The sequence below is a fragment of the Aotus nancymaae genome, unplaced genomic scaffold (assembly GCF_030222135.1).
Source record: "Aotus nancymaae isolate 86718 unplaced genomic scaffold, 86718_ANA_hifiasm-v0.15.2.pri h1tg000012l, whole genome shotgun sequence".
Lineage (NCBI taxonomy): Eukaryota > Metazoa > Chordata > Mammalia > Primates > Aotidae > Aotus > Aotus nancymaae.
Window position 1 is genome coordinate 29943020 of NW_026988423.1, and position 15447 is coordinate 29958466.

General features: G+C 50.1%; 1 protein-coding gene across 7 annotated transcripts in view; it reads left to right on the plus strand.

Annotated features, from left to right (window-relative positions):
- The window catches only part of PKNOX2 (PBX/knotted 1 homeobox 2), a 266160-nt gene extending 251209 nt beyond the window's left edge, over nucleotides 1–14951 (plus strand). For all 7 annotated transcript variants that reach the window (XM_064375536.1, XM_064375535.1, XM_021671229.2 and 4 more), the window contains 3 exons: nucleotides 10837–10913; nucleotides 11747–11925; nucleotides 12972–14951. In XM_064375536.1, the coding sequence (XP_064231606.1) occupies nucleotides 10837–10913; nucleotides 11747–11925; nucleotides 12972–13198 (483 nt within the window). In that variant the 3' untranslated portion in view covers nucleotides 13199–14951. The remainder of the gene's footprint in view (nucleotides 1–10836; nucleotides 10914–11746; nucleotides 11926–12971) is intronic.
- The last annotated feature ends 496 nt before the right edge of the window (nucleotides 14952–15447 follow it).

Genomic DNA, 15447 nt, shown 5'->3' on the forward strand with positions numbered 1-15447 from the left:
GGCAAATCACCTGAGGTCGGGAGTTTGAGACCAGCCTGACCAACATGGAGAAATCCCATTTCTACTAAAACTACAAAATTAGCCAGGCGTGGTGGCCCATGCCTATAATCCCAGCTACTGGGGAGGCTGAGGCAAGAGAATCTCTTGAACCCGGGAGACAGAGGTTGCAGTGAGCCGAGGTCACACCATTGCACTCCAGCCTGCCAGCCTGGGCAACAAGAGCAAGACTCCGTCTCAAAAAAAGAAAAGAAGGCCGGGCGCTGTGGCTCAAGCCTATAATCCCAGCACTTTGGGAGGCGAGGCAGGTGGATCATGAGGTCAAGAGATCGAGACCATCCTGATCAACAAGGTGAAACCTCGTCTCTACTAAAAATACAAAAATTAGCTGGGCATGGTGGCGCACGCCTGTAGTCCCAGCTACTCGGGAGGCTGAGGCAGGAGAATTGCTTGAACCCAGGAGGCAGAGGCTGCGGTGAGCCAAGATCACGCCATTGCACTCTAGCCTGGGTAACAAGAGCGAAACTCCGTCTCAAAAAAAAAAAAAGAAAAGAAACCGCATAGCCTATGGAAAGGACATGACACCTGGGGCAGGACCTGGGATGAGTTTCACCACCCCCTCTACCTAGTTTGGCAAGCTGGGTGATTGCTTGACCTCATTAAGCGTCAGTTTCCTCTGCTGTAAAACAGGAACCACAATATCCAGCTCATAGGTTGTTGCAAGAATAGAATACGCTGATGGACGTGAAGGTTCTTTGTCCCGATACAGGCACCGCTACTACTACAAATGCCTCCAGTCTCACCTTGAGAGTTCCCATAATTGGCCTTGCCTTGGAAAATGCTGAGAAAAACTGTCAAACTTTTGGGGAACCTGTGGAGGAAAGTAACCCCTGAAAAGGCAAGAAAACGGCTTAGGGAGACTGGCCCATTCTTGTTCCAGTGTATCTTGTCTGCTAGCTTTTCCTTTAACCTCCTCACACTGTCTGGAATTCCACTTGCATACATATTAAGGATTACATTTTCTAAATGAAATTCCACTATCAGACACCCATTTTAAACTATCCAATCCCTGTAAAAAGTGATGCCTATGAAAGGCTATGAGGCCATCATTTACTCAGCTTAGTGTGAATTAGTTCAGAGGCTTGCTTTTCTATTCCCACTCAGCTAAGATCAGCTTCATGGTAACAATGGGGCCAGGCACATTGGTAATCTCAGCACTTTGGGAGGCCAAGGTAGGAGGATCGCTTGAGTCTAAGAGTTCGAGACCAGCCTGAGCAACATAGTGAGACCTCATCTCTTTAAAAAAGAAAAACATAAAGGCCGGGTGCAGTGGCTCACACCTGTAATCATGCCAGCATTTTTGGAGGATGAGGTAGTTGTATAGCTTGAGTCTGAGAGTTCGAGACCAGCCTTGGCAACATGGCGAAACCCCCTCCCTACTAAAAATACAAAAAACTAGTCAGGTGTGGTGGTGTGCAGCTGTGGTCCCGGCTATTCAGGGGCCTGAGGTGGAAGGACTACTTGAGCCCAGGAGGTCAAGGCTGTAGTAAGCCTTCATTATGCCACTGCCCTCCAGCCTGGACAACAGGGTAAGACCCTGTTCTCCACACATCCCCCCAAAAAAACTGAGTTTTTTATTTAAAAAAGAAGAAGAAGAATGGGAAGAATGCCAGTGCTTGTTGGTGGTAGAAGATGAAGGTTAGAACACTTTCTAACACAGCGTTTTGAGGAGCCAAGCCAGAATGGGGTGCCAGAGGAGAAGTTTCTAGCAGTTGTTATAAGCCTATCTTTTGGGAATCTGATGAAAGCTTATTTAGATCATTGTGAACATAGTTTCAGGGCATTTGACCCTGAAGTCAGAAGGGCCAGAGGCCTGGATTCAGTACACTGACTGTAGGCTGACACAGAACCCAGGGGCTTGTGAGTTGCGCAATCATCGCAGGGGCTTGTGATGTTGCATCAATAGGGCACAAAAAGGAGATGCTGAAGGTTCACATGCATCAATCATGGAGTCTTCCCTGGTCTAGTTCTGACCCTGAAAGCAAGAGTGGTCTTACACCTGTCCTTCCTGAAGCCCGTGGACACCTCCCACTTGAACCAGACCTTTAACCAAAGTGGCTTTTAGGATTAGCCAGGAAAACTGCTTGTTTTTATAACTTATGGCTATGGAAAAAAACGTGATCTAAGTTCCAAATAACATGTCTCTTCACAAACACCCACGAGTCAGGTATGAGACATGATTTCAGCACTAAGGGGGCTGATCATGTAATTGGGGAAATAAATGATACACTTAAGCCAGGAGAGGTCAACCCATGACATAATCAAGTGCTGTTATATAAGCACGGACAGTTGAAGGGCTCAAGAGTGGGAAATCGATATTGGTGAGAGGAGCCTGACCATCTGTGCTGGTCAGACACATCCAGGAGAATATGTCCAGGCCCAAGAATCAGGTTGCAAAAGGGTCTTTGACAATTGTGTTCAGAGGGGGCAGGCAGGATGGGGAGATGTTTGTTCCAGTGACTCTAACAGGAAGCATGTTATGTGAGGAACAACTAAGGGGTCTGGGGATGTTTTGCCTGCAGAAAAGAAGACTCAGGCAGCCTGTTCCTTCATGGCAGCATGGTGTAGTGCAAGCAGCAAGGGCTTTGGAGGCAGACAGGCCTGTAGTTGGTCCCAGCTCTAATTTTACTTACTGTGTGACCTGAAACAGGTTAATGAACTTCTCTGTTATTGCTTTCCTCTTTACAAAATGGAGATAGAAATGATACCTATGGTGGGCCTGGCACAGTGGCTCATGCCTGTAATCTCAACACTTTGGGAGGCTGAGGTGGGTGGATCATGAGGTCAGGAGTTTGAGACCAGCCTGGCCAACATGGTGAAACCTCATATCTTCTAAAACTACAAAAATTATCTAGGAGTGGTAGCACACACCTGTAATCCCAGCTACTTGGGAGGCTGAGGCAGGAGAATCACTTGAACCTGGGAGGTGGAGGTTGCAGTGAGAAGGTGCCACTGCACTCCAGCCTGAGCAACAGAGCAAAACTCCATCTCAAAAAAAAAAAATGCTACCTATGGTGAACATGATTGATAATATGTTAGAAAACACAGTGCCTGGCAGGTGGCCATGAGTTCAACAGAAAAGCCTTCCTACCCATCAGAGCAAATGGCTATGCACTGAGTGGTGGCCTTGCAGGCCAGCAGCCACATTTTTCATGTCAGCACACATACAGAATGATAGTAAGCCCATTAGGCTGCTTATGCCTGGAGACCAGCCAGGGAGCCCTCACTGCTCCAGACCCTGCAAGCCACACCCGGAGCTGAGGACATCACTGTGTGCACACTTAGACCTTATTGGAGTATGCCAGCTGGTGTGAAGGGCTCCTGCCCTGCGGGAGAAGCTGGGCACAGAGACCCTCAGGGCCCTGTGTAATCTCGAGATGTTGGTTAGCAGGGTTTGGTTGGAGAAGCTGGCATTTGGGCTGGGACTTAGGAAGGATGGCTAGGATTTAGGATTGGGTAGGAAGAGAAAAAGGAGAGGTCATTTTGGATGACAATTATCTCTCAGATAATCATCAATGCCACTATGATTTTTACTGGCCAAAGGGAGTGACCCCTCACTCCAGGTTGTTTTGGTCGTCAAATCTTCTTTGCCCCTCGTTCTCACTCTTAAAGCTTGGGAACACATGCGGTCCCTTACCCCAGCCGTGGCTTTCACTCCAGATGCTGCTCAGGCCTCTGTGCCTGCAGGGCTTCAGTGTAAGGCTACCAGGAAGCAGGAGGCAGGAGGTCAGGCCAGCCGGGTTCTCTGCTGCATTTCTCTTTGTCCCAGAGAAACGTTAGGCCTCAGATTCCTGCCTATGGTGTGAGAGTTTTCATCACCCATCCTTCCCTGTAGGGATCTAGAAAGAAGCTGCCCTCCAGCTCCCCAGGAGTGATGGCTGACTGTCGGAGGCATGCCCTGGTGTAGCACCGTTCCAGGGTATGTGCCACGCTGGCAGTGAGTCCCCAAGGAAGGAAGAAGATTGACGCTTCTCCATCCAAAACTGAGCCTTATCGACAACAGGCAAGCAGGGTTCGATGGAGGAGCTGAAAAACGAAGGTGTGCAGGAGATCCCTGGGCTGCACTGAGCCCCAGGATACCCCACCAGGGCCTGCAGCACTAAGAGATTCCACCTGAGAAATGGCTGCAGGAGATTTACAACCTCACAGCATTCCCCAGAGGCTTGAGACCCAGGTTAGTAAAATGTCCCCATCATCATACACAGGGGCTGGAGCCGGCAGGAAATAAAACCCATTCAAAAAAGTGAGCGTATTTGTACACTCACAGAGGGGGCTGAGGGGAGGCTCCTACCATCTGCCAGGAAACAACCTGTGGCTTCTTCAGAGACACAGCCACATGTGTCAAGCCACTGATTTATTTTATTTATTTATTTAACAAACACTCACAGAGTAGGCTAACCACTGTTCTAAATAGCGTTCATATATTAACTCCTTTATTGGTACTGATCAGTTTAGCTACACACACACACACACACACACACACACACACACACACACACATATATATATATATACTCATTTAATTCTTTTTTTTTTTTTTTTTTTGAGACAGAATTTTGCTCTTGTGGCCCAGGCTGGAGTGCAATGGTGCAATCTTGGCTCACCGTAACCTCCTGGGTTCAAATGATTCTCCTGCTTCAGCCTCCCAGGCAGCTGGGATTACAGGTGCCTGCCACCACACCCAGCTAATTTTGTATTTTTAGTAGAGATAGGGTTTCTCCATGTTGGTCAGGTTGGTCTCAAATTCCCAACCTCAGGTGATCTGCCCACCTCGGCCTCCTAAACTGCTGGGATTACAGGCGTGAGCCACCACGCCCAGCCTCATTTAATTGTTATAACAATCTTGAAGCAGGTGGAATTACCTCTTTCATTTTATAGAAGAAGAAACCAAGTAATTTGCCCCAGGTCTCAAGCTGGCTAGAGACAGGACAAGGATTCAAACTGGGGCAGTCTGACTGTGGAGTCCATGTTCTCACCTACTTCTAACAGTACTGCCTCCAAGTCTTCTTTAGCGAGATGACCAGTGTGCCTTAATGGACTTTTAAGTGCCCCTTTTTTCTCTTCCGCATCCTCCCCAAATATGCGTTCAACAATAATTGAAAAAGCAACATTATTAGTAAGTAGAGCAGTCTGCCTCTAGGTGGAGCTCCTGGGGGGTCCGATCACCGATGCTTTCCCCACTCACCATTACACCTGCAGATGCCCACAGAAAATGGTGAGAAGTATCAGTTACTCCCAAGACCCCATGTTCATTCATTCAACAGATGCATACTGAACACTTCCTACATGCCACACATTTTTCCTTGGCACTGGTGAGGTAGGATTGAAAAGAACTACATGGTCCCTTTTCTTAAAAAACTGTCAGCCTGCCCCTTGGGGTGACACGTAACTACACAGATCACCCCTGTAGTAAGAGGGATCCTAGGTAGGGCAAGATCTCAGGGCTCATAGAAGGGGCATCCGAAAGGGTTTCACTGAAGCAGGGATGGGGATGGGGAGGAGGTTAAGAAAGACCCACCCATCTTGCTGGCATTGTGAAGGATAGATTGACACAGAAACCAGAGGGAAATAGAATAGTTTTGAGATTTCAGGAAGATAAAGAATGGGACAGCTTTTCACGGTGGAAAACTACACAGCAATTAAAATGAACAATTATAGTTACACAGAACCACTGTGGATGAACGATTCCGTTTACATCACGTTCCAAAACCTGATGTAAACTAGGCCATCATGTTTAAGGATGTAACACAGATAGTAAAACTATAAAGAAAAGCAAGAAAGTGGTTACCATCAAAGTCAGGGGATCTTTGGAGAGGTGTTTGGGAGGGGTCAGAAGGGGGTTCATGGGGTGCTGGTAGTATCCTATTTTTTTGACCTGGAGGTGGTTACATGGTATTTGCTTTTCTTTGTACTTTTCTGAGTATTCACAGTTTGAAGGGGAGCAGAGATAAAAATTAGAGAGAAAATAAAAGAATGGAAAGCCTGAACAAGGGCAATGACTCTAGAAAGAGAAGTTTCTTTGGTGACTTACGGTACTTCTCTTTATTCTAAAAGGCTTGGTTTTTGGTTTTCTGGGTTTTTTTTCCATTTTAACATCTCTGAAATCGGGTACATCCCACGTGCTTTTTAGATGTGATGCAATGTGGTTGTTTCAAGGACCCCCCTATCCTGGCTGCCTCCTTCTGGGTCTCTGGCCCTCCTAGAGCAGAACCACCCCAGAGTGGTGGCTGGCAGCAGCCCATGCCACGTTAGTTGTCAGGAGGGAGAGGAAGGGGAGAAGCATGTGGTGGACTCCGGTGCGGCGCTGCTGCTGGCAGGAAACCCAGTGGAAGCTCACTCATCTGAATCGGGCTCCATGCCCCACTCCACCAGCAGCTCAGTGTCTATTGACGCCAACAGGCTGGGGCTTCCCATCTGCTGTGTCCCTTGGTGACCTGGCCCACCAAGGAGACGGCGAGGTCTGCATGGCTAGGAGGTGGAAGGACAATTGCCAGTGGGCTGTCCGTGAAATAAGTGGCCAGGGACCTGTGAACCAGCACTGGCTTAGCATCTTTCTGAACCAGCCCATGGGCAGAACTCACTCTTTCAACTAAAAGATGCTTTCAGCATCAGTTTAGTCCAGAGGAGAGTTGTGTTATGGGGCTATAAAGGGAGGTATCAGAGAGAGATGGGAAAGAGTCAAGGTCAGATTTCAGAGGAACTTCCTGGTGGCAACTACAGTGCCATGAAACACCTACTTGGTATAAATACCATAATTCCCTTTGCTGGAGTCCTTGAGTATTCAACTAGATGATTCCTGAAAGCTTCAGTGCATCGCACAGAGTGAGTCAATGGAGCACACACGCTTACCCTGCACTATCTCATTAAATCATCCCCATGTCCAAGAGGTAGGCACTATTTTGCTATTTCCATCTAAGGATGGAATACATAAAACAAACAAAGGGCTGGGCATGGTGGCTCACACCTGTAATTCCAGCACTTTGGGAGGCTGAGGTGGGTGGATCATCTGAGATCAGGAGTTCGAGACCAGCCTGGCCAACATGGTGAAACCTTGTCTCTACCAAAAATACAAAAATTAGCTGGGCGTGGTGACAGGCGCCTGTAATCCCAGCTACTTGGGAGTGTGAGGCAGGAGAATTGCTTGAACCTAGGAGATGGAGGTGGCAGTGAGCCAAGATTGTGCCACTGCACTCCAGCCTGGGCAACAGAGTGGGACTCCATCTCAAAAAAACAAAAGCAAAAATAAAAAACAAATGTCACACAGTGCTAAGGGGTGAGTCAGGAGTTGATCCCTTCTCCAAAGGTCCTTTACTTTCAGGCAGCCCTGCCCTGCCGTGTGAGGTTCCAGCTGTCCCTGAGAAGGCTCTGGCATCTTCTAGTCTGTTCTTTACCTCTTTTTCATTTTTTCCTTGCTTTTCATGAGCTGTATGTACTTCTTTTTCAAGGAAGGATTGTCTACTTCCAGAGAGCTACTGTCTGGGCCCTTCCCCTCCAACTCCAGGGAGTTCCCTCCAATAATGATCAGAGCACAGCCAATGTGGCTTGATGGTTTGCCATGATCGCATTTGATTCCTCTTCTTGTCCTTGGCCCCAAGCCTGGCCAGTTGTGCTAAAAGGAGCACTGACCCAATCGTGGTCTGTCCAGGGGCCAAGACTATTTTGACTCTGTCCTCAGGAATCATGTGGTCTGAGGCGTGTACAAGCTGGACTGCTCCGATAAGCACTCAGATGTGGTGCCAGGAATGTTCTGGCTGACACACCTGTTCCCAAAGCTGGGCTAAATGCTGCTACTCACCCCACGGCCTCCATCATGTGCATCCTAAGATACTGGTTCCAGGAGGGATAGGTGGTGAGGACTTGCACCAGGGGGTGGTAAGGGGCTTATATCCTCATTCATAAGAGAAAAGCCAGCCAATTTTGGGTGGCACTGCTTTTCATAGCTCCCCATTGGACTGGAGGATGTTAATCTGCATATTCATGACATCCACTTAGAATGGGGGCACCGGCAGCAGAAGCCTTCTTAGAGACAGCAAACATTATTCTTCCAAGGAAGGCTGGAGGATTTCCTTCTCTGGAGGTCTTTAACAGTGGAAGTGCTTCTCATCCAACTGACTTAAATATAAGTCTTAGTGCAAGGCTCCTGCCTGGAACACCCATCCTCTCCTCTACTAGAATGGCTTGGCCATTCTTCGAAGTTCAACTGAAATCCTCCTCCCTAAGGACTTTCTTCTCTTATTACCAAAGGGGTACTTAGCATGGACTTCCCATGAATAGAGGGGCTTTTCCTCCTTTTTTTCCTTCCATCTAGTCTGTGAGCTCTTAACTTCAGATACGTTTTCCTTGCCGGCACCTGGCCGCTGGCTCTGCTCAGGAAACAAGCCTGCATCTCCTTCTCGTGCCAGTTCACTCATCAGTTCCCTACACAATCCTTGAATGTTGGCCTCTTTGCCTGTCACTGGTCTGCACTCTGGAGACAAACAATGTCTAATAAGATGGGGTCCCTGCCTGAGAGCAGCTCATGGCCTAGTGGGGGACACATACCTTGCCATCTGGTGCATGAAAAGCAATCATTCAGAGGCTGCTGTGACCAGCTTTGCCTCGGGGAGTCGGGAAGGGCCTTGCAGAGGCTGTGATCTGTGGCAGGCCCTTACAGACGCTCAGAAAGACACGCGAGGACAGGCGGGAGGACGCACGCTCCGGAGGAGGGCCAGCACGTGTGAGGGCACGGAGGCAGGAAAGCGCCTTGTGGGACCCGGAAAGGCCAAAAAGGTGCCATATTTTTGCTGCATTTTGCCTACAGACTGGCTGGCCATGGACAGGGAGGCTGCTTGGCTCTTTCCCACAAATAGGGATATTGGAGCCAGGCACTAGGGCTTGACCCCAGAAGGTATCAGAACTCTCAGAGTCCCTGCCCCTCTGCCCACTGGGGCCGTCTGCATTCTCTCCTCCCATCCTCCCTCTACTCCTTCCCAATTATAATAAAATTGGCTCCTATAATGCTGATGTGGCTTCTTTCTTGTTAGAATCTTAATATTATATAAATCACAAGTCCCAGCTGCCTTGGCAGGGCCGTCAGGGTCAGAGGTTTGAATTAAAACAACACACAGTCCTGATCACTTCATTTAGGGGATGCTGAGGCAGGGAAGAGGCTGCTCTCGTTTTCCACTGATAATGAGAGTATCACCAAGGCCGCTGATCCCACCCTTTTCCCTTAGAAAGTCTTAAGCACCTTGCAACACCACCTGATATTAACAGTATTGGTACCTTTTATTGAGCATTTTACAAGTATAATTTCATTTATTTGTTAGATGACTTGATGATGTGTGGTTAAGTGACATCCCTGAGATTTCACAGCTAGTCATAGTAGAGCCAGATTGTAAAACCGCCCCCTCCCGATCTCAGGGACCTTAGACAGCCCAAGCACCACTTTCTAATACCACTCCAATCAAAAGGAATGATTTTAGCCCGAGGATGCTGGATAGCTTGGTCTTCTGCCGTAAGGGCCCCCCAACCATCCTCTAGCTTCCAGGACAAAACTCTGACCTATTCTGACCTTTGTCACACCTTAATTGCATGCCTGCTGGGTGCCAGGCACTGGGCTGTGGCCTGAACAAGTCATAGGGAGGCAGAGACTCAGTCATCATGTGGCCTCCCTCCCAATGGGGTCAGGACCCTCTTCCCACTGCCACCCAGAACCTTCTCATTCTTTAATGTGACTTGTTCAGCCCCCACCCCTCTAGCCAGCACCTGTTTCTCTCCTCCTTCTTAGCCTCTATAGCTTCTGTGGTGCTCATCACCCAAACCACAGCATCGAGTGCTCTGTTTTTGCTTTCTTTCACTCAGCAGGCATTTGTATGTCATTTGTATGTGGAAGGCACTGGGGATACATTCAGTATCCCGATGCCCTCATGACGCAGTCTGAAGGGGGGGACAGAGGCATAGTCAGTGCATGGCCTGCAGCATGCAGGGTCTGAGAGAGACACATGGCCCGCTGTTTTTCTCACCTCCACTCAGTCCTGTAAAAAGTGGCATCTTAAAGCAATGGAAGGAAGACTGGACCCAAATTGGAAGACCTGAGCTGGTGCTACCGTCTGGGGCACACTGGAGGAGTCATTCTGTCTCTTCATCTGCAAAGTGGGAATAACAATACTTAACTTGCCTACTTTTCAGAGTTTTAATAATGTGCTTTATTAAATAAAAGTATAATTTTTCATGAATAAAATGCATGAAGGCGTTTTACAGGTTATAAAGCACTATACAAGTAGCACTTATCATTATATTTCTCTTCTGTCTCCTAGCAATGCCTAGCATAAATGTGGGCACATAGTAGATGTTCAGTAAATATTAGTTAACTTAAATTGATCCATTCACCCCACTTACCATCTTCTATGGGCGTTTGAGGCCATTGGAAACCCTAATATTGACAATGTTTGCCCTGCCTGCTGGGGGCTGCAGTGAGGATCAAGTGAGAAGGACATGCCTTGGAAGCTATCAGTACTGAACCATCCTGGCTCTTGGGAAACCTCCCCAGCTCCCCATTGTGGGGGGTCAACTGAGGGGGCTGGCCAGCCCAGGATGTGGAGTCTCAGGCATGGGGCAGCCCTCCTCCAAGCTCTAGGTCCATTCTCTGTGGGGAGCAAACATGACACTCTCCCAGTTTGGGTTCCCACACCACTCAGGCTGCCTGGCTCAGCATAGTGCCCATGGCATGGGCACAGTCTCTCGGGGGCCCAGACCAGCATGTGCCCAGCCCTCACTATCCTTCACCTCTCGTTTCAGCACCCCTACCCCACGGAGGACGAGAAGAGGCAGATCGCAGCCCAGACCAACCTCACCCTCCTGCAAGTAAATAACTGGTGAGTTTGCATCACCTGCATGCAGGCTCGCAGACCTAGGGGCTACTTTCTGGGCAGGGGAACATGTAGCAGGGAAAAGAGACTCGAATGCCCCGATCTGCCTCAGTCTCAGCCCACCTACCATGCCAGTCCCCCATTTGGGCTAGAAGCAGGAAACAAGAATCAACACTGGCACCTGTGGCTTCATCTGCAGCTTCTCAGCGCCCTCTGCTGGGACATTGTGTCAGGCACGTCCCTGGAAGCTTCTTGAGATGGACAGGATTGCCTGCACCCGTGGACTGGAGGCCAGTGGTCATCTGGTCTACCCCACCCCCATGTGAACTAAAACTAAAATATGCTGCAAAGCTGGGAGTGGGGAGAAGTAGGAAGAGTAGGCATTCCGACCCCACAGGGATCTTGACTTTCCCAGACTCTGTGCCTGGCTGGGCTGTCATGGAGAACTCAGAGAGCAAGGTCTGGCTGGATGGAAGTAGACCCCAGAGTTGGGGGCCCTGATTTGAGCCCCCAGCTCTCTGGAGAAAAGTCAGAGGTTGGTGCCTAGACTACCACACTCTCCTCCTCTGTTCAGGCTGGCAGGTCTTGAGCAGGGATTTCTGACCTCCCCCGCCACCCCACCACGTGCTCTTGCCATATGACTTTGTGGTTACCAAGCCCCGGGAGATTTCGTGAACTTCTCAGTACCCAGGGCCATTCTCCCTGCTAGGCTTTTACATCCTATATGGGAACCCCAGTCTGCTGTGTAATGGAGTCTGAAGGCAGCTTCACCCTCCCTGCCCCCACCTGAAGGCCATGCAGGCGGTGACTAACCAGGTCTCCGCTTTACCCCTGAGCAGGTTCATCAATGCCCGGAGGCGCATCCTGCAGCCCATGCTTGATGCCAGCAACCCAGACCCTGCCCCCAAAGCCAAGAAGATCAAGTCTCAGCACCGGCCCACCCAAAGATTCTGGCCCAACTCCATCGCGGCGGGAGTGCTGCAGCAGCAGGGCAGTGCCCCAGGGACAAACCCCGATGGTAAGAACTGGGGCTGCGTGCACCCTAGACAAGGGCAGGTGGTGTTCCTGGAGCTTCCTCAGGTCAAGCTGTGCAAAGATTCAAGGGCTATCTCCTTACCTGGGCTCCTGTCCCTGCTCTGTTATAGTGATTATCCTTCCCCAAAGCCCTAAAGAGGGGGATGTTTTTGTACATAATTTAACAGACCAGATGCACTCTCATAAAGACAAGCGGGATTGGTGGTCACTCAAGTCAGTGACTGCTCAGCAGAGCTCCCCCGCCATGTCCACTCCCATCTGAGTTCCTTAGCACCACTCAGTATCTGCACAGCTCCCCCAGAGCCAAGGCCATCTATAAATATCAACGCAGGCAGCTGGCTCGTGAACAGAGGCCAGGAAGAGCTCTGTTTTCCCAGCTTCTCCATCACACCCTCCATATACACTTTTCTAATTGCCAGTCGCCTAGTGCACCATGAATAATTCAATGAGCCAGACATTTTATAGCTTGGCACATGAAGATAGCTCTGCATGGGGAGTGGGATGTAGGTGTGCATGTGTGCACACATATCCTCATGCACAAGTGTATGTGTGTGGTTGCACACAGGTTCCTTTGTGATGGGCCATCATCTTATGAGGTATGATGGGAAAAAAACAGATTTAGGGGGCTAGACCAACCTGGGAGAGAATTTCAGTTCTGTCATCACTGACAGTGTCATCTTGAGCTAATGACGTGACTGCCTGAGACTCAGTTTCCTCCTCTCTATAATGGAGGATAGTGACACCGGCCTTACAGAACTGTTAGAAAGTCAAAAGTGGTTAACACATAAAGAAAATGCTCAGTGAATGGTGGCTGGGAGAGCTGCTTCCTGAGATGGGGCAGGAAGTAGCTGATGAGTGAATGGATGGGAGACTTCACACCAGGGCATTGTCCAGCTCAGGCTTCAGCAGCCCTAGAAATGAGGAGTTCACCGCTCTATGAGCAAGTCCATTAAACCCTGTCCAACACAGACGTGCTGGCCCCGACCGGCCACCCCTGCCTTCTCCTGACCCTTGCTTTCTTTCACGCAGGTTCCATCAGCCTGGACAACCTGCAGTCCCTGTCCTCAGACAATGCCACCATGGCCATGCAGCAGGCTATGATGGCTGCACATGATGACTCATTGGATGGGACAGAAGAAGAGGATGAGGATGAGATGGAAGAGGAGGATGAGGAGGAGCTGGAGGAAGAGGTCGACGAGCTGCAGACGACGAATGTCAGCGACCTGGGCTTGGAACACAGTGACTCCCTGGAGTAGTCGGGCAGCCCAGATGGCACTGATCACCAAGCAGGAGAGGAGTGTCGCTGGGAGGCCTTCAGGGTGGGGGGGAAGGGGACATGGGCAGGCAGCACCAAGGGCCCTAGCTTCCCCAAATCAGTAGCTTGAAGAAAGGCAGAGGAGACACCTGTTCCTTCCCAACCACCGAGCTTCAATGAGGATCCCAGCCCCACTTCCCCGGAACTTCAGAGGACTCTGTTTGGCTGGGCCAGTCGAGCAGCCTGTGTGGAAAGTCAGGACTGAGATCTGGACTCACCAAATCCCTGAGGACAGATGGCACCCACGGCCCCACTCACGGAAGGACTTGAGCTGTTTACAAGCCTTGCACTCTGAGGCAGATTGGTGCTGTTCGCAGGGTGGGCCTTTGCCGGGAGCAGACTGAGAAGGAAAGGGAGAGGCAGAGGGGGTCTGGGTTTCATCCCCAGAAGGTTCTCAGTTCCTTTGACAGACATTCAAGGGCAGGAGGGAGCCCCAAAGCATGACCAGTGGGCAGAGGAGTGGGAGGGCCTGAGGCATCACATCTTGCAGATCAGAATGGGATGGAATCCACCGGCCTCCAGCTCATCCCTCCAAGGCCCTGTCTCTGCGCACAGCAGCCATGGATGTGGGAGAGAGGGATGGGAGCCATGGTACCCTTCACTGTCTCCCGGAAACTAATTGTAAGCTGGTGGGCTCAACCTGTGGGAGGTTAAAAGGAGTCCCTTCTCCTGGGTTGACTCCAGGAGCCAAGGAGATGGCAGACCCTGGGCTGGGAGCCATATCAAGATGACTTTGGGGCCACAGCTGTCCCTAGGCGGTCACAGAACTCAGCTCCTGTAACAACAGGACAATGGGGTTTTATCCTAGATGTCCCCTCCCTCAGTGTTCCACGCCTGCAGGGGTGCCCACTCCACCTACCCCGAGGTTCTAACCCTGCTGTCCACAGCCCTGGAGGAACTGGGGCTCCTGGAAGGAGGAGGAGGCTCTCCACTGTCCGCGCTAACACATGCCCTCCCACCCACCTTCCAGACTCCCTTGGTTGGCACCCTCTCCTCCCATTCCCTCTCATCCCATGGCTGTGAATGACAGAACTGGTCACATGTGTGTTTTCCATTGGGTTTAATTTAATGGACATGCAGTTTCATTTGTAAATTGTGCATTAGCCATCTCCTTCAGTGGCAGGATGTGAGTGGCAACCTGGCTCAACTGGAGGGGACCCTTGGGGTCCTCTGGGGCTTCCCCTCCTCCACCTGGTTGGGGTAGAGCAAAAGGACGGTCACTCTTCTGAGGTCTCCCTGAAATGAATGTATTTCTCCCCCAAAAGAGCTGATATTTAATGTTTTAATAGGGATTTTTGAGAAACAAATAACCTTATTTATAATCTGGGTGATCCAATCATTTTTTACTCCCTTTTGATGCCATACATAGGGGAAAGTCTAGCTTTTTTGGCGTGAGACTTTTACAATGTGCAGTGGGATAAAATACATTTTCTTTTCTGGTTCGTTTTTCTTGTTAACAAGCACACACACACACACATGCACACACACACACACACACACACACACACACACTGTTCCACCCACCACCTGGACAGGCGTCCCCCAGCATGGGCACACTGGCACACAGGTGCCCACGTCTCTTCCTCCCAGCCCCTCCACCTGCCTAATGTTATGCAACCTCCTTCTGATGTATCCACCAAACCAGTACTGAATGTGGCCGAGATGTTTTCAGTAAATCTTATTACCTACCGTAACCCTGGTGCACAATTCTCTTTCTGTGGTTGCTGTGGCAATCATTTGCTGTTTTCATGGGACCCAAGGCCAGACAGAATTTGGAGGCCTCAGTGTACACCTGACTACCCAGGGAAGGAGACAAGGTAGATGTGCTTCCCACGTGAGCTCAGCCGAGCTGTCTGGGGAGGAAGAGCCAAGTTCAGCACACTCACCTTGTGTGCCGCCAGTTGTAAGGCAGAGCTAGGGAGGCAAGGCAAGGAAGCTCTGCACTGCCCTCTCCTGACAGCTTCCTCGACCACAGCAGAAGCTCTGAATTTGGTCCCTCTTGTCCACCATACTCCGCCTCCCTCAAAGGCCTCTGCTTTCCTGTCTCCATCCTCGGCCCAAGAGGGTTTTCATGATTGAAGCCCACACCCAGCCTTCAGTGCCCACTGTTTCCTGATCAGCAGGTGAAAGTCCCAGGCAGCAGGAGGTAGAGGCAGTCTCGGCTGCCACCTTTCACCCTGGAACTATGTC